The 25,034-nt window shown below is 45.2% G+C and overlaps 1 protein-coding gene across 2 annotated transcripts in view; it reads left to right on the top strand.

Annotated features, from left to right (window-relative positions):
* The first annotated feature begins 7,331 nt into the window (after positions 1-7,331).
* Wdr59 (WD repeat domain 59) overlaps positions 7,332-25,034 on the top strand; it is a 52,714-nt gene continuing 35,011 nt past the window's right edge. For both annotated transcript variants that reach the window (XM_077646993.1, XM_077646994.1), the window contains exons 1-11: positions 7,332-7,616; positions 7,921-7,970; positions 8,591-8,720; positions 10,515-10,603; positions 12,214-12,294; positions 12,369-12,406; positions 12,522-12,610; positions 12,777-12,893; positions 17,327-17,404; positions 17,940-18,099; positions 22,376-22,503. In XM_077646993.1, the coding sequence (XP_077503119.1) occupies positions 7,347-7,616; positions 7,921-7,970; positions 8,591-8,720; positions 10,515-10,603; positions 12,214-12,294; positions 12,369-12,406; positions 12,522-12,610; positions 12,777-12,893; positions 17,327-17,404; positions 17,940-18,099; positions 22,376-22,503 (1,230 nt within the window). In that variant the 5' untranslated portion in view covers positions 7,332-7,346. The remainder of the gene's footprint in view (positions 7,617-7,920; positions 7,971-8,590; positions 8,721-10,514; positions 10,604-12,213; positions 12,295-12,368; positions 12,407-12,521; positions 12,611-12,776; positions 12,894-17,326; positions 17,405-17,939; positions 18,100-22,375; positions 22,504-25,034) is intronic.

The following is a 25,034-nucleotide window of genomic DNA, read 5'->3' on the forward strand; positions in this document are numbered from 1 at the left end:
GTGTGTGTCAGTATGGCTATGGAAACCGCCAGTCGCTCGACCACAAACGTAGCCAGGGAGATGCAGCTTTTCGCTTTCGAACAGGGTTAACCGGAGGTAAACCATTAGCAATTTTTTGGTGCGCCGGCGCTCCGCGTGTCTGACGTGTCGTGATGTCACTTTGTCACTTCAGCAAGCCGCCAATGGCGTAGGAGCGACGCGACGAAGCGGATGGGGCTGTATACTCATTTCACGTTTGGCGTGGCATCGCTCCGCGCCGCACCGTTACACCATTAATTCCCCTTGATTCACTATTAAATCACCATTAATTTACATTAATTAACCTTAATTAACGCTTCGAACTTTTCACTAATCATTAATTAATTGACTGGATTTCGATTAACTGCGCATTTTCCCTCATTTCATCTCAGTATTCATTTCGGCCGGGTATTCAAATTCGGCGCCACGCGTTGGCTCCGGCCACACTTCCGGCGTTTTCGAATTTGGCGCTACTTTCTCAGCCCACTTTTTGGACATTTTTGGCTCTAATTAATTAACTATTCATCCGATTTCGAAAATGATTGTTTTCGCAGCATCCTCACATCATCCTCTTTCGATTACAACCAGTTGCTCGACGCTACCTCTTCTGAGTTCCCTACAACTGCTGCGGTCACCTTTTTGCGGACACGACCTTGTCAGCATAAAATAAAGTAGGATACAAATAAAAAAAAACAGCAGTTATTCACACTCGGCCACGATCGGCGGCGTACTATATTACTCCGCTAGCAGTCACAAAAGTAAACGAAACCAGCTTTTTAATGTTTCACTTTATTAAACAAGTCAGGTATCGAAATTCTAAACCTCATAAACTTTTTCTCGTGATTAGCTTCTTGTTTAGGTGACAAGAGAAGTTTTAACAACGGACGAATTTTTTGTCGTGGAGGAATTCTGTGCGCCGGTCCTAAATGTGGGCGGTGCTTCACTGCAGACTTAACTTGTATCCGACTCGCTTTAATAAGCCGCTAAATATAATATAGGTGACGTTTCACCAGTTAGCGTGTGTTGAAAGTTTATAATTAGCCACATTCTACACATAGCAAATGAGTAAATGTACTATCAGCAAAAACTGAAATGTGAACAAAAACCAGTAAAAATAATACAGGTGACGTTTCACCAGTTAGCGTGTGTTGCGAGTTTTTAATTAGCCACAATCTACACATAGCAAATGAGTAAATGTACTGTCAGCAAAAAATGAAATGTGAACAAAGTGACCTGAAATGCCAACAAAAAAAAATTAACAGACAGAGGATAGTCGGTAATGCGACGTTTGAGCACAGCTCTTCACACGCCGCCTACCCGCTGGCAGGTGGCGTGTTAAGCTGCTGGCAACCCTTCGGACTCGCGTTACCTCAAATCATCTGATATGTCACAGCCATAGTCTGGCCGCTGAAACTGAATTAGTACAAGTTTGCCGTATGATAACCAGAGTATCATCCAGAAGATACGGCATGAAGGAAGGCGACACGCTAAAGCTGGTGAACAGCCTAGTCATCAGCAGAAAAACTTACTCACTTCCATATCACAGCATGCTGAAAAGTGAAGAAAATCAGGCAGATGTCCTAATCAAAGGAGCCTACAAGACAGCTTTGGGCTTACCCAGAAACATTTCGAACGACAAGCTGGCAGACCTGGAGCTGCACAACACGTTCGACGAGTTAAGCTGGGCACAAGTCATGTCACAGATACAAAGGCTAAGGAACTCGGCAACAGGGAGGGCCCTCCTAAGAAGGCTGAACTATAAGGGGGTCCTGGACATAGAGGATAGATCGGCGAACATCCCAGACGAAATACGTCGAACCTACCAGGTTAGCCCTATACCCAGAAATATTGATCTAAATCTACACGCAGCAAGAAGACAGGCAAGGGCTGAATATGTAGAGGCGAAATTAGCCACACAAGATCAGGTAGTCTACACTGACGCCACTCTGTACCCGTGGACTCGTAGCCAAAGCATCAAGAAAATGGTATCGGTTGTCACAACAAAGGAGGGTGGCCTCCTCAGCGGCGCATCCACGAGAGGTGGGACGATAACTGAGGCAGGGGAGATCGCCGTAGCTCTCGCGGCAGCCGAGGATTATCGTACCCACAAATCTCTCACAATCATAACAGATTCCCAAGAAGCGTGCAGACGCTACATGGTAGGAATAATCAATAAGAAAGCACTAAGAATTCTCTTGAAAACACAGCGAACCAACGAAAAGATCCAACATAGGATCTACTGGGTACCAGGACACGCCGGAGTCGAAGGCAATATGAAGGCGGACAAGCTAGCTCGCGAGCTTACTATCCGAGCTGGTGCGCCAAACGCCTCGGACGGCCCGGAGATAACGGTAGAGCTCACGCACGCAGCTATCCTCAACCTCATCAAACGCAGAAGACGCAAATATCCCCAGCCACATCCTCTGCTAACACAATATGAAGCGACATGTTGGAGAAGACTCCAAACAGGAGCCGTCCACAACCTTCACATTCTACATAAGATGTATCCGGAGCAGTATAGGGATACATTTCCGTGGTGCGGGGCAACCCCCACGCTGTATCATATCACATGGGAATGCATACACAATGTAGCTTTTCGAGGTAACAAAGAGCCAAATGCGGAGCAGTGGGAGGACAGGCTAACCAGAAGCCAGCTCAAGGTCCAAAGAGACCTAGTGAGCCACGCATGCCGGATGGCCAGGGACAGTGGTGCCTTGGACTAGGGGCGCCAACCACGCTCAGCCTGGAAGACATCGGCAATCTTCGGGCAAGCAGCAAGACTCCTTTATTAGAGCAATGAAGTTTATTCATTCACTCATAAGAAAAAATCAATTATTAATTACTTAGCTGGCATAGGTAAATTCGAAGTCATGACACATGTACATTATTGTCGCGTTTACGTAACAAGAAAAGTTTTAACAACAGACTACTTTTTTGTGGTGGAGAAATACCGTGCGGCGGTCCTGAATGTGGGCGGAGCTTCACTGCAGACCATTGTATCAGACTATACAAACTCTGGCTCAGTTGGGTGAGAGATACACGCATCAAGATGTGATGTTCATGTAACAGAACATTCAGACCAAAGGACTAACTGAAAATAAACTGATAAAGTAGCAGTCAATACAAGAGCCAAAACATTTCAGAGAACACATGTGGCAAACCAACTTTATTACACACAAAAAAGCGCCAAAAAGTAATATGACTGGGCACCTCCTTTAATGAGTACTCGCAGCATTGAGGGGCTCCCAGAACTTTGGCAGAGTCAGACGTCCGCATGACCTGGCTTGGACGGTGCAGCCCAATAGGCACAAGGGGGCACGCGCTTGACTGCGCGATGTCGCGTTGCCGGTGGTACCAACACCGCCTCATTCGGAACTGCAGGCCATGCATGGTGATGGCAACGTAAGCTTGAGGCTCTGGCTTCTGCGGCGGCGACGGCTTCCTTGGCGGTATCTCAAGGACGTCAAAAGAACCGGAGGGGCTTGGCAGCGTCTGCGGTGACGGCGTCTGCGGTGTCTGCGGTGGCGTTGTCTTCGGCGGTGCAAGCTCAGCTCTTCCACCTTCTGCTCCAGGCGGGAAACCTGGTCGCGCATACGCTGCAGCTCTCTGTCAAGGGTATCCAGGACCGGAGAAAGCGCCTGCGGCGCAACCAGCTCTTGCACCCTGTAGGCCAACTGCGCTTGGAGATTCAGGCCCAGGTCGCAGATCGCCGCATCCAAGATGCGACGCACGCCGTCCGGCAGCCGGCGCACGAAGGTATCGCGGAGAAGAGTTTCGTTACTGGCTTGCGGACAGTCAGATAGAAGATGACGCAGCTTATTCAGCAGGCTGCTTGGAGCGCGACCGCACTGACCCTCGAGGTTCAGGAGCTCCTGCTGGCGATGCTGCTCCACCGAAGGGGCCTGCCGAATAAGACGCAGCTTTAGAGCTTTCAGGGCCTGCTGCTTGCTGGCTGCAAGACGATATCACGAACCTCGGGCACCACGTCAAACGGTAGGCGTGTTAATACTTGTTGAAACATAATTTCGGGCGAAAAGCCCTTCAATGCTACAGCAAACCACAATTATGGATCTGCGCACCAAAATGGTGGCAACAACACCATTTTTAGACGCTACCCCGTTCTGGCAAGGGACGCGCTGAATCTTCTCGAGCGTCTGCCCTGTGCACGTCCATTATGGCGTCTGAAAGTGTTCCACGTCAGCGTGGCAGGCTCTAATGATGATGATACTTCCTGTGGAGCAGGCCTTCGGAACTCGTGAAATTGATGGCGCTGAACGAAATGCAAGCGCCATGGGCGATGAATGTACATATGAATTCAGACGCGCATTTTCTACCTTCCTATCAAGAATGCTAAATAGCTATCATTTCATTGTTGATTAGCGAAGTCGCGAATCTTGGCCGATCTCCTAGCGTGGGTGGGTACGTTCCAAATGATGACTGGCAACCTGCCGTGGTGGCTCAGTGGTTAGGGCGCTCGGCTACTTATCCGGTGTACCCGGGTTCGAAACCGACCGCGGCGGCCGCATTTCGATGGAGGCGAAACGCTAAGGCGCCCGAGTTCTGTGCGATGTCAGTGTACGTTAAAGATCCCCACGTGGTTGAAATTATTCCGGAACCCCCCACTATATGGCACCTCTTCCTTTCTTCTCTAATGGTGTCTTCTGCTGAGCCGCACTGCCTCCATGCCGGTGCTCATAGGAACTGGCGTCAAATACTACACGAGTGGCGCGTCCACTTGCACCTCAGCCGAACGTGCGAACCATTCGCAGAGTGCCGTTGCTCTTTCTGCCCTCTGTTCACCGTGGCCTCCGAGACCCCTAAAAATCTCAGAGGCCATTCTTACGAGCGGCTGACGCCAATGACTGCAGTCAGCAATTTGTATAGTTAGAAACAACCTCTTAAATAACAGCGCGCAGGACCGGCGATCATAGAAACTGTGCGAAATGCGGGAACCACGAGCATGCTCGTGAAATACTGCGATTGCGCTTGTGCAGGTTTGTCAGACACCACACCACGGCGTTACGCTTGCCGGTTTCGATGCATGCGCTTTAGAGCAGCTAGAGTAAAAATAATAATTGGTTTTGGGGGGGAAAGGAAATGGCGCAGTATCTGTCTCATATATCGTTGGACACCTGAACCGCGCCGTAAGGGAAGGGATAAAGGAGGGAGTGAAAGAAGAAAGGAAGAGAGAGGTGCCGTAGTGGAGGGGCTAAGATCAAAGTGTAGAGTAAAAATGAAAATTGGTTTTTGGGGAAAGGAAATGGCGCAGTATCTGTCTCACATCTCGGCGGACACCTGAACCGCGCCGTATAAGGCAAGGGATAAAGGAGGGACTGAGAGAAGAAAGAGGGGCCGTAGTGGAGGCCTCCGGAATAATTTCGACCACCTGGAGGATCTTTAATGTGCACTGACATAGCACATCACGGGCGCCTTGGAGTTTCGCCTCCATCGAAACGCGGCCGCCGCGGCCGGGTTCGAACCGAAAATATCTGCCGACGATTCTCTATCCAATTTCAGCTCCCCACATTGTCACTTTATTGATATATATTTTAACCTATGCTCCCGTTGACAAAAATTACTGTCATAAAGTGCACGCATGCCGAATGAACCGTACCCGCCATTCGCTGCACTAAAAACATTGACAAACTTTTAATTTTCTCATAAGGAAAAGGCACATGGCTCGCCTGCCGGTGTCTGCGTGATTTCAGCGCGAATAAATGCATTGCAGCCGCTACAATATTCAACATATCTTTAGAAATTTGGAGGACGCTTAAGCTTCGCCTTTAAAAGCAGTACGCGACAGCGTGTTGCAGCATTGCCAAGGAATCCACGGAACGCCATCGTCCTTCGGTGCGACCCCTTGCCCGGACAATTTAAGTAAAGTAAACATATCTTGGTGGATACCCGAATCGCGCCGTAAGGCAAGGAAAATGAAAATAAATTTTTTAAGGAAAGGAAATGACGCCTGTCTCACAATTCTCGCTGGACACCCGTACCCAGCCGTAAGGGAAGGAAAATCATCTCCCTTACGGGAGGCCGGGTAAGCGGACGCACTTCACATGCGCTCCGCAAACTTTGTCCTTTACGACCAGATTTACTCATCCCAGCCGTCTGAAGCTAGTGTCATCAGCCTCCGCTTCTTGTCAGGAACCTGCCGATACCAACCTTTCCCGATTTGGACCACCACATTAAGAGGCAAGTCCATATCTTTTCATCACCCCGCTGCGCTGAGGCTAAGCCTCGAGACGCAGCAGCCGCCGATACCGAACGGGTAACGAGGACGACTCCCTCGCCCGAGGTCTCACTTTCCGGGCCGGAGTTGGACCTCCTCCACCATCCCAGGAGCGTCTGCTTACGTTCAAAGGTATTCTTAACTACTACTGAGATACCCGGCGCGTTTACGCACCGCCGGCTCCCTCCCTAACCTTAACTCAGGCCTCCCACTGGCGCCGACTCCAGACCCGAACTGCTCCCTACCCTACTCTCCTTCATGCCCGCTACCCCGATCAATTCTTTTCTTCTTGTAAGCTCTGCGGGAAACCGGGAGTCTTCCTTCATGTCCTTCCCACACCCTCCATCCCCCACCACGGCGGAGTCATACTGGGAGACTCTCCTGGCCAGCTCCGCTGCTGCTGACCTGCGCCGGATAATTACCGACGCCCTGAAGCGGATAGCCCTCTAAAGAGCTTTGCCCTGTAAGGGCAGCACCCTAAGGGTTGCCTCGTGCCATGTTAAGGGGTTTTCCACCCTCTGCGAGTGTACCAACGAGAACATCCTTTTGAAGACGTTTTGCCATGATGCACCTTGAAGCGTAGTGCGGGATGAGGACATTTGTACCATTTGAGGACACCCTCAGGAGGCTGGGTGTTGTCTGCGCACCCCAACGCCGACCACATGAGGCGGGTGATTCGCTGTTCATAGCCAGAACCTCTGCATTGGCCAGAAGGCTTCACCAGCTTTTTTTGCCCTTCGAGCTCACCAACGTCGTCTCTTTGCTGTTTCGACAACAATCGATCACTTGCATTCATGCTAGCGACAATGTCGAAAGGGCGTACGTCAGCTTGACACCTTGGTGTTACATTCCAGACCGCCTTAAAGTTTTTATTAAAGGCCGATCATCCACGCCAACACGTAGCCGAACATGCGCGTGAAATCACCGCTCAGTCTATATCTCCACAAAATGCACGCGCCCACATGAATGTTTAACCTGGCCTTTCTCCCGCTCGTGCCCCGATGCGCGTGCTCTGTGCACGAGCGGTTGCCTGCTCCTGGCATTCCACGGAGGAGTACGTCGCTTTAGAAGCCAACTGCGTCAAATGTAACCTGCGATGAACGCGTCGAGCTGCTCGACAGGTCTTCCGTGCCGCCGGAGTAAAGCGCTCGTCATGCCAGTCTCCAGGCGCGTCATGTTTGGCGTAAAATACTGCAGTAGGGAAGTGGTCGAGCAACCCCGCATCCGACGTCGCCGCGGCTGCTGCTGCGGCGGCGACGGCGGCAATCGTCCTCTGCTAGGAGAGTCGCTGCCTCAGCCTCAGCAGACGTTAACCATGGAGGCAGTAAATTTGACGTACGTTGTCTCCGAGCATAAAGATTTACAGGTATTTCAGTATAATCACTGCTATTTCCTTTTCAGACGTAAAGTGGCCTGTGATCTCGCTAGCTTCGCAGTTTCTAAGTTAGGCGATTTGAGTTTCCGCAATCGCACTGGTTTCACTGATGTAATGTAAACATCGAGACTTTAGGGTCATGGGCTAAATAGCCGTCGTCAGTTCAAACCTCAGAGATAGCACTAGCTCACAAAATCAGCGATAACATAGCTGAAAACGCTGTGACAAATTAGAAGTCCGACAAGCCGTGCTACAAGTTGGCGAGCAGCTGTGATGTGCTGTCCTTTTTCCCCAGGCTACTGCGATGGCCCTGGACTCGGACGGGCAGTATGCGGTTTTAGCAGGGTGAGTAGCGGCCACTGTCATATTCAAACTCTGTATAAACGGCACTGTAGTATTTAAGCCACTCATCGGAATATTGTGTTAATACAGACGACGTTTTTCTCGCAACGGTATGCAACTGTCAAGTGGTTGAATTCTCCTAAGGTGAATTTCAGACAAAAGTATGATTACAATAAACAACCATAAGAGTGCAGCAGTACTACGGCCACAAAGGAAAGCTGCACAGCTCTCTCAAATCTTTGAGTTTAAAAATTCGACCTTGACTCGGATTCTCATTATCATTTGCTTCTTTGACTTGCTAATTGAGTAAAGGTCCACGTTTTTCTTCGTGCCGGAAATGAACGCATTGCGTAATCGTGCAGTTTGACCTTTAGGTAAGATATTTTTTCTCCTAATTATTTGTTGATACATAGGGGCGAGTGTCTTGTAGATATGAAGTATGAATCACATGGGCCATAAATAGGTGGCAACAAGGCTATGCTATGTGCATGCTGTTGCTACACACCGCGTACATGCGTACTTTAGTAAATACTTGAAGGAGTGCATTGCTCAAGGTGGCCTGTGCTCCTTGTAGGTAGTTGTGTGGTTTAAGCTTTTGAATGCTTTTTCTTTGGCATGTGTAGGCGCCGATATATTGCTCTTGTGAATTTGGACTCCCCTGACACTACCGTCAAGAAAAGTGTGCGCCAGAGCAAGTTTGAAGTGAGCACTGCAGAATGGAATCCACACCTCGCAGACACATTCCTGCTAGCTGTGAGTAGCTGTTCCAGTGCAAAGGCTTTTAGCTAGGTGACTGAAGCTTAGATGCACATGAGATAGAGAACGCCGGCTTGATCCTGTATTTTATATTGTCTTTGTTGTTGATTATGGCAGTTATGGGTATTGTCGGGTACAGAGGTCTAATTGCCCTGCTGATCATAACTTTGATCAAAACTGTGTATAATGGAACCTTGTTAATTCGAACTTCTCGTCTGTTCAAACTGACACTTTGTCCTCTCAGTGTCACATGCGTTAAAGGGGCTCTGAAACGGGCTCTCAATAAAGGTTCAGTATTCCTGGAATGTTAAAGGACACCGCTTCACGAATATCCCCCAGCAAGAATTTTTTAATGTGTTTTGTAGAAGCTGAGTTATCTGTAGTCAAAATGGAATTTCAGCGTCTTTGTGCCTTTCGCTCTCCTCTGGTCACTTTTTGCACGCTCAAAGGTCAACTCATCTCCACAGGCCCCACAGCCAACATGCATGGGAAATTCACAGGTGGTGGAGCTTCCTGACCCACCAAAGTAACGCTGCTGACTGGCCACGGCCACAGTAACTCCATGATACCTGAAAGAATCTAACCAATAGCCATCTCTGAACAGAATTACGCAGGTGCATGTGAAGAAAGCAGGGCATGAGCATGAAAACGTCACCGAAAGGACTCCCCAACTTTCGAGGACGATTGCGGTTCTCTCCTGCGTGTAGAAGTGTATTACTTAGCTCAGGTGTTCATGACAAGAGAATGTAATGATTGAGTGAGTTTATGTACTCTTCTCAGAAGGTATTTCAGAGCCCCTTTAAGGGAATTTAAACTGTGTTGAATTTGAACAAATTTTTGGTCTTCGAGTCTGAAGTACCAAAATTCACCTGTATTGCAATATAGATTGCATATTGCATTATGTCATGCGTTTATTTCAGTAAGGGTTTGCTAGGGCTAGAACTCAATCTTTATTATTACATACAGCCTTACAAAGATAATACAATGAATTTTCTTTCACTCTAAGCTTTTTAAATCCTTGACTAATATCTGCCTGCTGAGCCAAGCTGTACTCTAACACCATGGTGTCAAATCAGTATCATGTTGCAAGGTGACAACTTTTTGAGCTGGGCAGATAAGTTCACATATATATATATATATATAAGTTATGAAGACTGACCCTAAACTTTTATTTGGCCTGTTTTCTTAGTGCAGTCTGGGGTAAATGCCACCAAAAATGAGGATGCTACTAGTTACTGATAAATGGAACTCGCATATAATATTGAAGTGTTCAGCAGGCATTAGTTTATTATTGAGTGAAGTTATGAATGGGTAAAGTAGGCAAATGAGCCCTAATTTTACATTTTCTCCAGAGTGTTGTAATGCATGTCATATGTATGGCAACTCCAGTGCTTACGAGCCTTTATGAACACACACAGACCCTACTAACAAGCTGACAGCACCTGCTAACAAGCTACACATCGTGCTTCTCTTACAAAATTCTAACGTTTTGCTCTGCTTCTCAACTTCAATGTGCTTAGAAAACATTAGGGACAGTTGGTACAGTTGATTGGTTGGCACCATTCTGTGTCATCGATAAGGATGTATTATTGTTATTCACATATAGGTGGTTAAAGTAAACAATTGCAGGTCATTTCCATTATTTGCAACTGATATTAGGCTTACTTGTGTCTTATGATCTAAACAAGGCAGTGAAAGTAGAGACATTATTGTTACTGAAAGACATGAACAGTTTTTCTTTGTTTTTTTTTTTTGCTACTGAGAATAAAAATTCTTGTTCTATCTTTGCAGTGCAATCAAAATGTGGAGATTTTTACTTGGTGCAATGGTGAGCTTCTGTCAAAGCAAACCATCTCAAAAGCTCATACAAGAGCTATTAGGTAAGCATTCATTGTAGGTCTGGAATGAATACTTTCTTATTGTGCTTTCAGTTACTGATGCTGATGCTACACATGCATAAGCAGAGTATATAAACAGGAAAAGTATGTTAAGTGGGCTCAGTCCTTGCATGCTTTTGTGACCCCTTCAACTTTTGTCTCCCTTCAAGAAACCTTGGCACACGTTTGGCCCACAATTACTGAATTTCAAAGGATTCTTCAGGCTGTACCGGCATCAATGCAGGGATAAATATAGGATTTGGCTCATGCAGTTAAAAGTTATTATTTAAATTGAAGCAAGTGGTAACTGCATATTTTCAGCAGCATTCCCTTGATAATTTCCCTTGACCTGTGATAACACTGGCTGCAAACCAATCATTGCAACACTTCTTATTTACATAGCAGAATTTTGCTTGCCATGCTGGGGTTTGCCAGGGCAGCTTGCAGCAATACTTTCTGAACATGTTCTTTTGGCATAAGATGTACCATTGGAGTAGCGCATTAGGCACAAATCGGAGTGGGGTCCCCTGGTCTCGTTGTATTGTCCTCTGGGTGCACTAGAAGTTGGGAGCTGTTTCTCCCTCCCATTTCCCGTTTGGTTCATGATGTCTTTCAACTGATTTTCTCTGTTGTGTTCACACTCTCTGTAGTCACATTGAAATATAAAGATGATTTCTATGAAATGAGGTGCCAGAATAGCTTTGTAAGGTAATTCAAAGACTGGTAGTGTTTCAATTCAATTCAAGGTTTATTTGGTTCTTCGTACAGTACAAAAGGGCAAAAGAACTGTTTAGACCCTTAGCCAACGGCTAGTAAATGGGTCCATGTCAGACGTGTAATTAGACAGGCATCATATATATGTAAGGATACAAACCAAATATTCAAAATGTAAGAGGTAGAGGTACATAGGTATTCACAACGGATAATATTGCTTACATGAGTACAGTAAAGTATAGCACTATGTATACATGGGAAATACACCTTATAACAAAACACTTATCCAGGATGTTATAGTTTTTAAACATCAGAACTCAAGGAAATAAAATGTTTCCTCACTAGTGTGAAAAAATTGTGTGGAGTTTTCACTTCCAATGGTAAGCTATTCCATATTTTCCTCTATTTGAAGAGTCTCGCATAAGTAGGAAAGAATGAGCCAGGTTCGTGCACTTAGTTAACACAAGGTCTCACTGTGAAAGTTTGAAGCGAAGTGAAAGGCAATGCCTCGAGCATAATTTGTAGTTTAATTTTTTGCCCAGAACTTTCTTTTTAGCTTTCTAACTGAGGTTTATTATCAGTTGAAGTGTAAAAAAATTGGGTTCATTTGCAGTGTATGAAAGAATTGTGCACAAACTGCATACCCAACCAGTCATAGAAAATACCATGTTTACTGCCTTTTATGATAGAAAATTTTCATTGCATTTTGATAACATCAGTGTAAAACATGCATTACTGGCACAAAATAAAATATCAGGTGTTATAATTTCAATACTTTTGTGGGAAGTTAGGAATTGCCCAATCCTGCAGTCTGCAAACAAAGTATAAAAGAACAGTACATGCTCAGTCTTTATGTCAGGGCCACCATTCAGGTCATAACCACTATGTATTTTTTGCAGTGATATCAACTGGTCACCATTTGACGAGAGCCTTTTGGCATCCTCATCGTATGACACCTATGTCCACATCTGGGATAGCAGGTTGGGCAGAATTTCGTTTTAATTTTTCTTGCCTGATTGCCTGCAGCTTTATGAATCTCTTAATATGTGTGCAGGGACCTACGGAAGCCTTATTTGTCGCTATCAGCTGTCAGTGAGTTACCATTTTCTTTAGAGTTGCAGTCATTTAAATCGTGCTTGTTTTGCTCTTTGCTTTGTTTGATAAGCCATAAATTGTGGTTATATGCATGATATTTACTCATTTTTAGCTGGCGCCAGCCAGGTGAAGTGGAATAAAATTACACAGCATGTGCTGGCCACATCTCATGATGGTGATGTGAGAATATGGGACACACGGGTATGATCTTCTGTCCTTAATATTTCCCTTTAGCCTCTTATTTTAATGCAACCTTTCTTAGGTACATGTGCATGGCAAGTGCACATTTGTGCCATGTATGTGATTAAAGGGTTTATGTGCTGTTTTTCAAATCTACCTAATTTGTGATGCCTGTCCTGTTTTTCAGAAAAGTGGTAGCCCTGTACAATATATTGCTGCTCACTCGTCTAAAATTTATGGACTGGACTGGAGCCCTACCAGTGAGAACCAGCTAGCAACTTCTAGTCAAGATGGGACTGTTAAGGTTGGATTTATGAGTCATTTTGATGGTGCCCGCTTTTGTGTCCTTTGTTTGCTTAACATGTAAATAATATTGCAGGGTTGGTCCAGTGTATTTAGAGGAATTTCTCAAGGTGGGGTAGATTTCACTGAAAGGAGTAATTACTCATTAGAATCCACCTGAGTAGAGCTATATGGCTAGAATGGAGAACTAGTAACCTTTCTCAAAAGTTTTGCAGTCGAATAGAATTTTGTCCCAGCCCAAGGATCGAACCTGGGACTGCCGCCTGCCTGGGGCAATTGCTGTAACAACAAAGCTAATTTCCCTGCTATCTGTCAAAATTAATGTCATTTCCATCATATGACATTCGTTCAAAGTGACATTTGTTTGCTGCCACATGAGAAAATTTGACATTCGCTGACAATACATTAGGGATCAAATGAGCACTATCCAAAATAAAGTACAAAAGCGTCACAAGCATTTTAATACTATTTTGCCGATATAATTTTATAGTCATTCATTTATTCATATGAAACACACCAAATAGCATTGTAAAGAAGAAAAATAGCAGACAATTTAGCGTGGTTAGGCCAAATGAAAATTAGGTGCGCTAGCACTTCTGTTTTCACGTCAGTTTTGGTTCAAGGCTCAGTTTTCAAGTTTAGACAGGCTTCAGACATACATTGGCAAAATTGGACTTAAATTCTGCCTCAAGGGTATGATCCAACAGCATTAATGGGTTAATAACCATGTATGCGGAATTGGCCATTCTCTACTTTATATTCTTAGATGTCTGGGAGTCGTTGTACCACTCCTGACGCAGTGGTGCAGCAGTTAAGCGACGCGTCACTGCCTTGTGATGGCAGGTGCTGCCACCGGAGGGGTTTGTAAGACCCTGGTTGCTCTTCCCTAACAACCTCAAGGTCACGGAGAGAGCCTTCGGACAGACAACCATCAGCAAAATCTGAGATTGGGGTTTTAGTGCTCATGCACTAAAAGCTGCCACTCTCGCTACCAGCCAATCGAGTGGTCTGGTGGCCTTGTTTGTTTATGTGCTGCATGCTGCTTCCTGTGCATGCTTGTGCAGCGGCGGTGTCAGTGGTGATGAAGTTCACCTGTGTCATGTGTCGCAGTAGCTGTCTGTAAACAGGTCGTTGGAAATCAGCTTCATGCGATGTGCCGTCCATCGCAAGGCCCTCTAATACCTGCTGCTCGAGTGCTGACTTGACTTAAGCTTGACTTTGACTTGGCTCATGATGGCTAGCCATGTTCAGTAAGTTGATGCAGATATGTTTGCAAGCTGCTTACAAGGCATTCAAAAGTGCAGTAAAGGTTTTTACGCTGCTTTCTCTCAGCTGTCACAAATATTGAAGTGCGTACTAAATATTTTATCTATGCCACTTTTTGTCCACTGCAGTAGTAACTTTCAAATGTCATTAGTTCTGGCTGTTTAGAAGCACATTAAAAAAAATGGCATTATATTGAACCAACGTCTTTCAATGAAAATGGTATTAAATTTCCCGCGTGTCAGGGGAATAACCCACGATGTTTAGCAGTTGCCAAGGTGAGGCTGAGTTCGAAGCGGGCACGACGTTAGTCTGTCTATTTAGCTCCTTGGCATCTAACTGAGCAACAGCCATATGGCTACAGAGTTAAAGTGCACATATCTAAATATATATTTTATATATATTGAAAAAATTTATCCGGTCTAGGACAAATTCTTCATTTAGTCCAGTGTCCAAATTGCATGGGGCTAACATTGTTCCCATACCAAGTTGTCAGTCGATTTGGCATTGCCCTGCAACCTACTACACATCCTGGCCAGCGTATTCGACAGAGTGAATGCCATGGTGATCCCAGGTTCACTAAGTCTGACCAGGCTGCCAGGTGGACCGGGGCAAATTTTTTACAGCAACAGCTGTTAAGCGCCTGTTCCTTGGTTTCAAGTAGTAGTAGTAGTAGTAGTAGTCGTTGGCACAACCTGGTCACCGTGGTAGAGTGGAGGGTAGAGCAAGAGTGTACGAAGTCACAGCCGGTTGGTGGTTGCCACGGGAACCACCTACGGGTGGCTAACCTGAAAGGAAGAGGGTATGGTGAGAGCGTGGAAGATACAACTAGAGGGTGTTTGCCTTTGGAATTGTCCGGAAGGTAGTTACCGTGGAAGCAGGAGGGTGCAGGAGGAAGCAGGGGAGAGGGCAAAGTGGAGTAATCTCCAGCCGGAGAATGGTTACATTGGAAGGAGGAAAGTATAGCGAGAGCGTAGGACGTAAGCATATGTTGGTTGCCATGGGAACTCTTCGGAGGGTAGCTATCCCAGAAGGAGGAGGAGGAAGGCTACCCTGGAAGAAGGGTGAGGCAAGAGCGTAGGAATACGTAACCGGAGGCTGGTTACTACGGCAAGTATCCGGAATGTGGTTACCATGGAATGAGGAGTGAGTATGGCAAGAGCAGAGAAACGTAGAGTGGTCCATCTGTAGCAGCTGCTGTGAAATGTTCCGCCTGAGGATAGGTTCATCGGTGCCACAGCGTGTGCCCAGAGTGGCGGGCTGGAGAAAAGAGCTGGTTGTTGAAAAATGACCATGTGGAATGCTAAAAAAAGCACTCTAGAACTATACAAATATGAAGTTGCTCTCATATGCTTTGCCTCAACATATTTAAAAATATAAATACCATAGCAGATGCCGCTGAATCTCGCGATACACAGTGGTAACTGTCTTGTCAATTTTTTTTTTTTTCAGCTGTGGAGGCTTTCAGCAAGCTGCGTAGTGTTCTTGGATAGGGTTGCAGTGACCCTTACAGTAATTTCAGAGCCACTGATATATTTTTAATTGAATAAACAATAGAATGAGGTCTGTTTCACTTGGATACTGAGCTGGAATGTTGTATTCCATTTGCAAAATGGTCAGATATCCCTCACGGTGACAAGCATTTGAATGCTAAATTTTCATGGTTGTAACTGTATCAAATAGTTTGTATTAAGGGAGTAATTACTCATTGGCATCCAAGTGCAGCCTTATGGCTACAAAGGAAAACTATACAGCTTCCACAGAAACTTCGTAGTTAAAGAAAAATTCGTCCTGGTCCGAGGTTCGAACCCGGGAGCACCGCTTCACCGGAGCAGTCGCTCTACCAACTGAGCTAAGCAGGACGGCTAGCATATGGTAGGGCAAGAGCAAATTGATCAATAGCTCGAAGCCAAGTAGCTGTAAGGCTGTGCTTAGCTGGATGCCATTGAGTAATTACTTTCTTATTACGAATCTACTCCACCTTGGGGGGATTCCCCTAAACATTTGACCAACACTGTTCCCAATCCGAGTTATTGATCATTTCGCTCTCGCCAGTGCTGTGTTTCGTTCCCTTTTCTGTCCGTCCGTGTTTCGTGTGCACTGCAAATACCTACCATATGCTAGCCATCCGGGTTAGCCCTTTTGGAGCGACTGCTCTAGTGAAGCGATGGTCCTGGGTTCAAACCAGACCAGGACAAATTTTTCTTTAACAACGAAGTTTCTATGGAAACTGTATAGCTTTCCTTTGTAGCTGTAAGGCTGTGCTTGGATGGATGCCAATGAGTAATTACTCCTTATTACAAATCTAGTCCAACTTGGGGGATTCGCCAGACATTTGACCAACGCTGTATCAAATAGTTTACTTGTTCGGTAAAGGTGCGGATATCCTACGCCTTGAATTCCTGGTGCCAATATGCCAGCACATCATTTTTTTCGTCATTTAAAAATAGCATAATTCTGAAAGTTATCAAGCATTTTCATTGTTTACTGAATAACTATTACTATGACTGTAAATAGTTTCTTCTGGCAGATTATAGTGCTCTGTACTTTAACCATATCTTAATCATAGAATAAAAGAAAGAAGAGATAGTGCTAAATTTAGTGCAGACTTAGGCCAAATTTTGTACTGATCCATTTCCTTTCCATCTCATTTGGTCCTCTGCCATTGGTCACTGCTTCCATTGCCGTTGTGCGTTAAAGCAGATGTCACGCTGGTCATGACAGAAGCATGCCCATGACGTCACCTGCTTGCATAAAGACGCCTCGAGCCCATTATGCATTGGCCGACCAGCACCGATGCCCATGAGTGACAAAACGTGACAAAACGTTTGACACGCCTGACAATCTTTATTGCCGTTAATTCAATCCTGGCAGAGAAATTTGGCATCGTTTCTGCAATGAAATGGCTTAGCGTAGTCCGTGTGACTCTGCTGGACTAGATGCAGCGGCAGGAGGCTGGCTAGCGTGGTGCCGCGACTAAACTGGCTGTGTCTGAGATTAGCCATTTGCTTTCCTACCTACATTGGCGTCGCAGCCATATGAAAAGGATCATTACAGAATACGGCCCCTGGTGTGCAGAATGAAGCCATACCTGTGCTGCCAGTTAGTACTGAAAGCTGGTTATGAATTTAAACTGTGTTTACTGATTGCAAGGTCTCTACCTTGTTACAGTTCTGGGATGTGACCAACCCCAAGAGGGTTGAATTCATGCTTCAAGCTGGTGCACCTGTCTGGAGAGCAAGGTACCTGGTAAGGATGGTTCTTTGTCAAATATTTTGTTGTTTTGTTTATACTCTAAAGGCGCGTTTATACTCCGATGTAATGCGTGCGCGCGGCACGGCGACGTCACATTGTCCAAAGCGAGACCCTCTATGCTCCAGCAGCGCTTGACCGCCGACGCGTTTGGCGGCTTCGGCGCGCCCCGACTACACCGGTGGCAACTTGGAGCATGTGTCTGTTTCGCGCCGAGCTGTCGGCCTCCGCTGGCCCGGCTAGACCAGTTCCGCCTCTCAACGGGGCGGCGCTGCTTCGCAAATCTACGACAGATGGCGCTTCGAATGTTCTGCGCATCATCTGCGCATGCAGTCCTCCTGGCGCAGTCGCTGCGCCGTGTCGGAGTGGTCGGACTGTAGGAGGGCTGTTTCCGTGCCTGGCATGGCGCCGCCAGCCTGAAGTGACTAACCACCGCTGGCGCTCGCCCGCACGTCGAGGATGTCGGAGTACAAACGCGCCTTAAGCTGCGATGTGCAGTCTGCAAGAGCGTAACTAGTAAATCTTGTTCCAGCCTTTTGGAGATGGTCTGGTTACAGCCTTGGTTCCAAAGCTTCGGAAAGGAGACAAGAACTTGGTCATTTGGAGCAGCCTTCGTACGGGCATGCCAATCCGAACATTCCTTTCACACTCTGATGTGGTGCTTGAGTTTGGCTGGAGGCGGCCACGACAAGGTCAGTGATTATCTTTACAATTTTAAAACAATGTACAGTAAAAGCTTGTTAATTCGAACTCCGTGGCGATGACAATGCAGTTTGAATTAACCAAAGTTAGAACTAACGAAAGTGAGCAGAATATGGTGAACATTTAACCAGCCAAACTGGTTTATGGAACAATTCACAGTTCGCTTCAGTTGGTTCCGGCTGGAACCGAACCAACTTGGATTGTGGGGTTTTAGCACCCCAACGCAATTCAAGCTATGAGGAACACCTTAGTGGAGGGCTCCGGATTAATTTAGACCACCTGGGGTTCTTTAAAGTCTACTGGCATCACACAGAACATAGGCCTCTTTTGTATTTCGCCTCCGTCGAAATACGGCCGCCGCAGCCTGAATCGAACACTAGACTTTTGGGATCAGCAGCCGAACGCCGAAGCCACCGAGCCACCACAGCAGGTCCAACTGGGAATTGTTCTATAAACCAGTTTGACTGGTCAATATTGTCACTAGGTGATCGGGAAGTGGTTGTGTAGTGAGATCACTGCATCTTATTGCTCTAAAATATTCTGTCATCACCTTCTGCTTTTTCTCCCTTGAGACAATAGCCAACGCCTTCTGTTCTGAAGCCCGAACTTATAGAAGGCTGTTCTGAAGCCCGAACTTATAGAAGGCCTCTTCTTAACCTTCAAAACTGAAGAGGCGGACAGCATTCGGCGCATCTGAACTTGTGCTGTGGAGAGCTGCACATGAGCCGCAAAGGGCGTGCAACCATCTGTGAGCATGGTCGCAAGGCTGGAAAATAAAGCAGCGTGTCACTGTCCTGCGACTGCTGCTTTTTGACCAAAATGATGGTGCGACCTCCACGACTCGCAAATTGGCACTTGTGAGTCACGGAAGTTGCGCGACTGTTTAGGTCGAACAGCGAAAGTTGCTTAGATGACCGCACATATAGTCACAGACGGAAGAATATGGACCACACTTCGACTGTCAAAGTCTTCTGATGGGATACTTTGTGAAAACTAATCGATGTTTGATGCATATGCAAGTAGTATGTAGATTTTTGCCCTTGCACACAAAAGCAGCAGACATTTCTATTCCCGTTCTGCAACGTGGCAGAAAAGTTTGAACATAGAAGCGTGGTCCATTTATTATTCTGTCTGCGACTGTACGTTGCTTGATTTTCCATCCTTCCAACCCCAAGTCAGAAAAACCAATGAGCGTGCTTTTTGGCCATATTCTTGTTTCGGTAACGCACCAGCTTAAACTTCAAGCATGGTTTGTCATCTCTTGAAGTGTTTTGGCGCGATAATTACTGTAGACATGCGGATGACATTTCTAAATTGCTGCACTGTGGCACATCGCGTAGGTTCATCACTATGGCAGCAACCAGTCACACGGAATGCCTATTTATTGTATCTGAGAAAGCTTTGAGTTGCAGAAACTTTGAACAATTGGAAATAGGCAAGTTGTGCCTTTTGAAAGTCTGAAAAAAAGGGTAATATGTATAAAAGCAAACTCAGTTTGGCATTGTGTATTCCAAGAAAGACTTAGTCCTTACAAAAATGCAATAGCCTTATTCACATTTAATATAGGCTGGGATACAGCCTATGCGTGGTGGCACAGATAGTAATTTACATAATGAATTCTTGGTGGCATTAGACTTTGTCAAATGAATGGACGTCCATATTAGCTTTGACGAAGCTTTTGACTAGGTTTCGCATGTGAAATTAATGATAAAAACCTCTGTGTATCTGTACAAGAGGACAGATGCTATAATTTCACAATTACTACATATCGCATCACCTGCATCACCTGTGTTCTTAAATGGTTCGTTGCATGTGCATGTCCATTAATGTGCTCCTCAGTGATAGTTTCTGGCAATGCTTCTCTGATTTATTTAAGTGAACTGGCTTTTGATTAACAGCTGCTTTATGATGTTTTGCTGATGTCTGGATTGTATATTTGAATATTCTACTAGCTAAAGATTGATTGATTTGTTGTCACGATTGCTGTCACTCTTGGCGAGTGAGTCTAGAATGAGTCTTTATCATGTTGCAGAAAGAAACTAGGCCCTGATTGCTCAGCTCTTTGGAGCAGATGACATGGGGCCTCATTTCAGTAGGCATGTGCTCCGTTTACAGTTTTGACAACCAATGCCTGGCAACAGCCTTGTTGCTGTTTGTCGGCCACTGACAAATTGTGATATATTCTGATTGTGTTGCAATGTCTTATGATATTATGTCGACATAATGTCCTTTACTGAGCACTTCCACTATCTGGGAAAAATGGTACCACAGTGCTGGCACTCTAAATTTGTTGGATTAATCTCTAGCTGACTTACTTGCTGTTTGCAATCTTTTGCCATGCGAAAGTGCCTGTGCTGTTTCGCCACTCTTGGGCATGTTCCTGGATGGCATGTTGTATGTACTTATGCTAGGTGCCCACCAAAAGCGTGGGGGAAGAACTTGGAAGCTAACAAAAGGCTTCAAATCAAGTTGGTGACAAGACAGTAAGCAGTTGAAAGAAAAATGGGAAGGGGTAACATTAAAATATGGGAAGAGATGCAGCGTGGGTCAGGGAACAAATGCGAGTTACTGATATCCTAGCCGAAATCAAGAACAGGAAATGGACACGGGCAGGGCATGTAACTCAGAAACCGGAACTAATGGCCTTTCAGGGTTATGGAGTGGGTTCCAAGGGAACGTAAGCGTTGCAGGGGGTGGCAAAGAATTGGTTGGACAGATGAGATGAGGAAGTTTGCTAGGATAGGGTGGCCACTGCTGGCGCAGAGCAGGGCTATATGTATGGTGATGACAGCTGGTGATGAGTCATTTGAGAGTCTGATCTTTGGCCGCAATACTGCTGACATCATGTAATTAGTGTGTGACCGTCCTCATTGTCTGCTGGCCTTAAATGAGGCATAGGTGCTTTGGTTTAAATTGCTAAAGTGAGCACATGACTTGCAAAGGAAAGGTGTCATGCCTTGTGTGACCAGTACTAAAAGAAATATGCATGAATGTAATCAAACCTGTCAGATGCAAAAGGACCACAGGAGGAAAGCACATATTTCACCAGTGGTAGTATCCACTTTGGGCACCGCATGATGCTGGCATGCTGCTGGCTCTGAATGCTAGTGACACTGCTTGGCCACCAATTAAAGTGTAGAGTCCTCTCCCAAATACTTTTACCCTTTAATTAGATGCAAGGTACACTATCTGCAAATAATGTTTAACATGAACAACTTCACCAGACTGGGGTTTGACTCTGTCATGCAGTTTAACATAGCAGGGCAAATTTATTAAAGCAGTTTTGATGTTGTGGACACACACTAATGCACAACGTTTTGTTTTATATTGATTGCAGTGCACTTTTATGAGGAGCATAAAATTTGCCTTCCATGAAATTCATTGTAGGTGCCATGTATGACTGTCCATGATACAATAGTCTACTTTTTTGGATATCTTTTCAAAGTTGATCATTTTGCTTGTGAAACATGCACCCATATATTTACAATTTTCTAAGAGCTTCTTGTTTCTTTTAACAGTTTTTTGTACGGCTTGCTGTTATCATTGCTATTTTTCTGCGAATTAAAGTTACATGTGGTCTCTTTCTGGCTTTTTGTGCTTTGTTTTGCTTTATTATAGCATGGTTTCATGTATTTTTTCTTAGTGTAATATAAAAATGTAACCCTCCTGCATTTACTGGGTATTGAGCAAATAGGAATGAGTGAATGGGGGAATGAGTTGGCAAGTGAGTCAGTGAATGACTTCAATATGAATGACTTAACAATATCAGTAAAGTATCAGTCAAAAAATGTCAGTGCACGTTAAAGAACCCCAGGTGGACAAAATTTCTGGAGCACTTCACTGTGGCGTCCCTCATAGCCTGAGTCACTTTGGGACGTTAAACCCCCGTAAACCATAAAAACATCGCCTTTGGAATTAACCCTAAAGAACCTAGGCTTTGCCACATTTCTCGCTAGGCTACTTTGTGCACCTGGTGCTACCACTTCTACCTTGCGTGCTCTAGGTGAGTACAGCAGCCGAGTGAGCAATAAGGCAACCCCCAGGGAGTGCTTGGTAGCACCAGATGCAAACATCAGTCTAGTGAGCTCAGGTTGGAAAGGTCTATAAAACATCATCGCAAACTGGATAAATGGTATTTGCAGTGTGAAAATTTTGTCCCCAAAACCAGTGAGTGTGACATTACTGGCCAGCTTTCGTGCATTGAGCATGGGTTTTGACAGCTCTCTGGCTCCATAGTTAATGTTTTTTTTTTTGTTTGCTATATAGGAGAGCAGAATAAACAGAGCGATCTTGGAATACCAGCATTTTTTTCCGAGTGTCGTGACTACCAGCTGGTGACGTGGTCAAAGGATCAAAGTTTGCATCTGTGGCATGTGGATACAAAGCATCAAGTGGTAAGTATTACCTATTCTCTACATTTCTTTTTCCGTTGTGCTAGAAATGTTGCATTCGCGTGCAGTATTATTCCCCTAAGACCACTGATGGGGTGTGTTGCCAAGGCTTATTGGCCATTTTAGCATCTCTGCGCTCATTGACTGCACTCATCATTTTCATGGCAGCGAACAAACAGATCATGACTGGGATGTTGGCATTGGTCTCTCAGTTACCCTCAGCATAAGCTTTGATGCGCCGCCGACACGACACCTAGAGCATGTGAACAATCCCCATGTCGAGTGGCTGGTCTTTCGCGTCGCATTTCGTCACAGAAGAGCTTGATCATTGCAGTCATCATGTAGTGCTTGAAATGAACAAACTACTTGGTGATCAGTTCCACGTCATTCCTACCCGCCTTCTAAACTAATGCCTAGTGGTGCACTCATCGAAGAAACAAAACCTGCTTGTCATTTATGCCTTTTTGTCATGCCTGTAGCGTACAAGAGCGTAGTTCGCAAAGCACCTCAGCCTGCGAAACTTGCCGGTGACAAACGGCAGCCATTGCTCGCTGCCATCCTTGATCATGTACAGAAGGATGGTAACGCGAAGCTTGCTGTGCTTAATACCAGACGAAGTGTCGCCGCCTTCCAACTGTATTGACGGCCACATCACGTAAACAGTTTCTTCCGCATTATTTATGTCCTGCCTTTATTGGTACTTTCTCGAGTCGCCGCTTTCTTTCCAAAGATTGGAGGGGGGGGTTGCGTTTGCTGGCTCCGCGGGAAGCGCGAGGTTTTCGACTATGGGGCAGAGTCTGTGGCACCTCCTCGTTCGCTATAACTTAGTTGTGCGGCCATGCTTGTTTGTTGTATCTGGGATGCAATGCCACTGCCCTAATACGTATTTCGATGGTCGCACTGCCCTTGTTCATTATAAGCGAGTATTCGTTACAACAGCGGCGATTATAAGTTGGCTAGACTGTATATGTTACATGAAAACAGCGAACGAAATATCCTTTCAGAGAGTGAATAATTGAAAATAGAGCATTTATTTGCACTGTGCATGAAATCAGCTAAAGACTGAGAGCATGAAACAAGCTCACATTGTCCTACTTGAAAATAGCATTGGTCTAGTTTTCTTTTTTCACTGTCTCTTTTTTTCTCACTGTATCCCACAGTGGCTGTAATTTACGTGCGTGTGTGTGTTCCTGATTTTTGCTTTCCATCCTGCTCCAAGTGTTCCAAAGGTAGCCGCGGACCCCTTTCTTATCTCGCTCCTTCCTTAGCACAGCTGTTACCAATTCTACGAGCAGGTGTACCATGCACCTTTCCGCCCACTGTGGCAATGCACGCAGTGCATAGCGACAATATCTGGCCATCTCTGCGCCTTGGTAACGGTGTGTTGTGACGCCCCATCAGTTGATAATTTAAGGCCAAAGTCAACGAGCAAGAGCAGTGCACTTTGCGCATACGGGCTTTTTTTCTGTGGGAGGCAATGCGCGCCATGTGATGCGCACGTGATGCCGAGATCTGACCATTGCACCAACATAGGAGTGATGGTGCCCTGCCTTTTACGCATCGGCAATTTTAAAAAATTGCCTATGCAGAATTTCTGCAATTTTCCTAAATATATCTATGCTTGCATGATGCCAGAGTTATGCATTGTACTGTGATAGCTTATACATGAAAAGTCTATTTCTGATCCTTTTTTGTGTTCAACCCTAGTTACTGCCAGCTGTCCGCAAATATTAATGCAAAGCTTCTGAAACATGATTATTTACTGCATGACCAATTTATGCCACTATGTTATGAGAAAATTATCTTTTGTTGACCTTTGAACAAGACATTAAAGGACCATAGAATCATAGGCACTAATTTTCTTGCAGGTTTTCTTCTTTCGAATGATGTGTTAGCAATCAAGGTACATGGTTCACCACATGGTATGTATTCGTCTGCGACCACTAAATAATTTATAATTGAATTTCTGTGATGATGATTGTGATGTGTAGTTGGTGCTTAGGTCATGTGAGCCACGAAAAAAACTAAAATATAATCGCTGATACGTAGTTTTAATTCACTAGGACACTTAAGCCAGCGTGCTTGAAGAGCTGGAATGACAATAAACGATGTATCAGCAATTATATTGCCATTTTTTTCACGCCTCACGTGACTTAAACGACTACACGTGACAGCCATCATTCGGCTGATGAAAACGAAATCGAATCAGCATCAAGAGGAAATTCAGTTATAAATTTAGCAGTCATAGGTGAATGCCACGAGATGATCCATGTATACCAACATCTAACACATCGTTTGAAAGAAGAAAATGCATACGTAAAAATTTGGTGTCTATACTCCTTTAATACAAAAGAGTCAGTCTTCTATTTACCTTGAAAGGACATTTCCAGAAAAGATGCTACAGAAAGAGGGGAGTCTAGATCGGATTGAATAATGCAGTATATAACTGACAGTCTCCAGTTAACAGCCAATAATGGTTTTATTTTAAAATTTTAGGGCAGTGCAGAAGCCTTGTTCTGCACTTGTGGCATGTT

Source organism: Amblyomma americanum, chromosome 1 (genome assembly GCF_052857255.1).
Source record: "Amblyomma americanum isolate KBUSLIRL-KWMA chromosome 1, ASM5285725v1, whole genome shotgun sequence".
Lineage (NCBI taxonomy): Eukaryota > Metazoa > Arthropoda > Arachnida > Ixodida > Ixodidae > Amblyomma > Amblyomma americanum.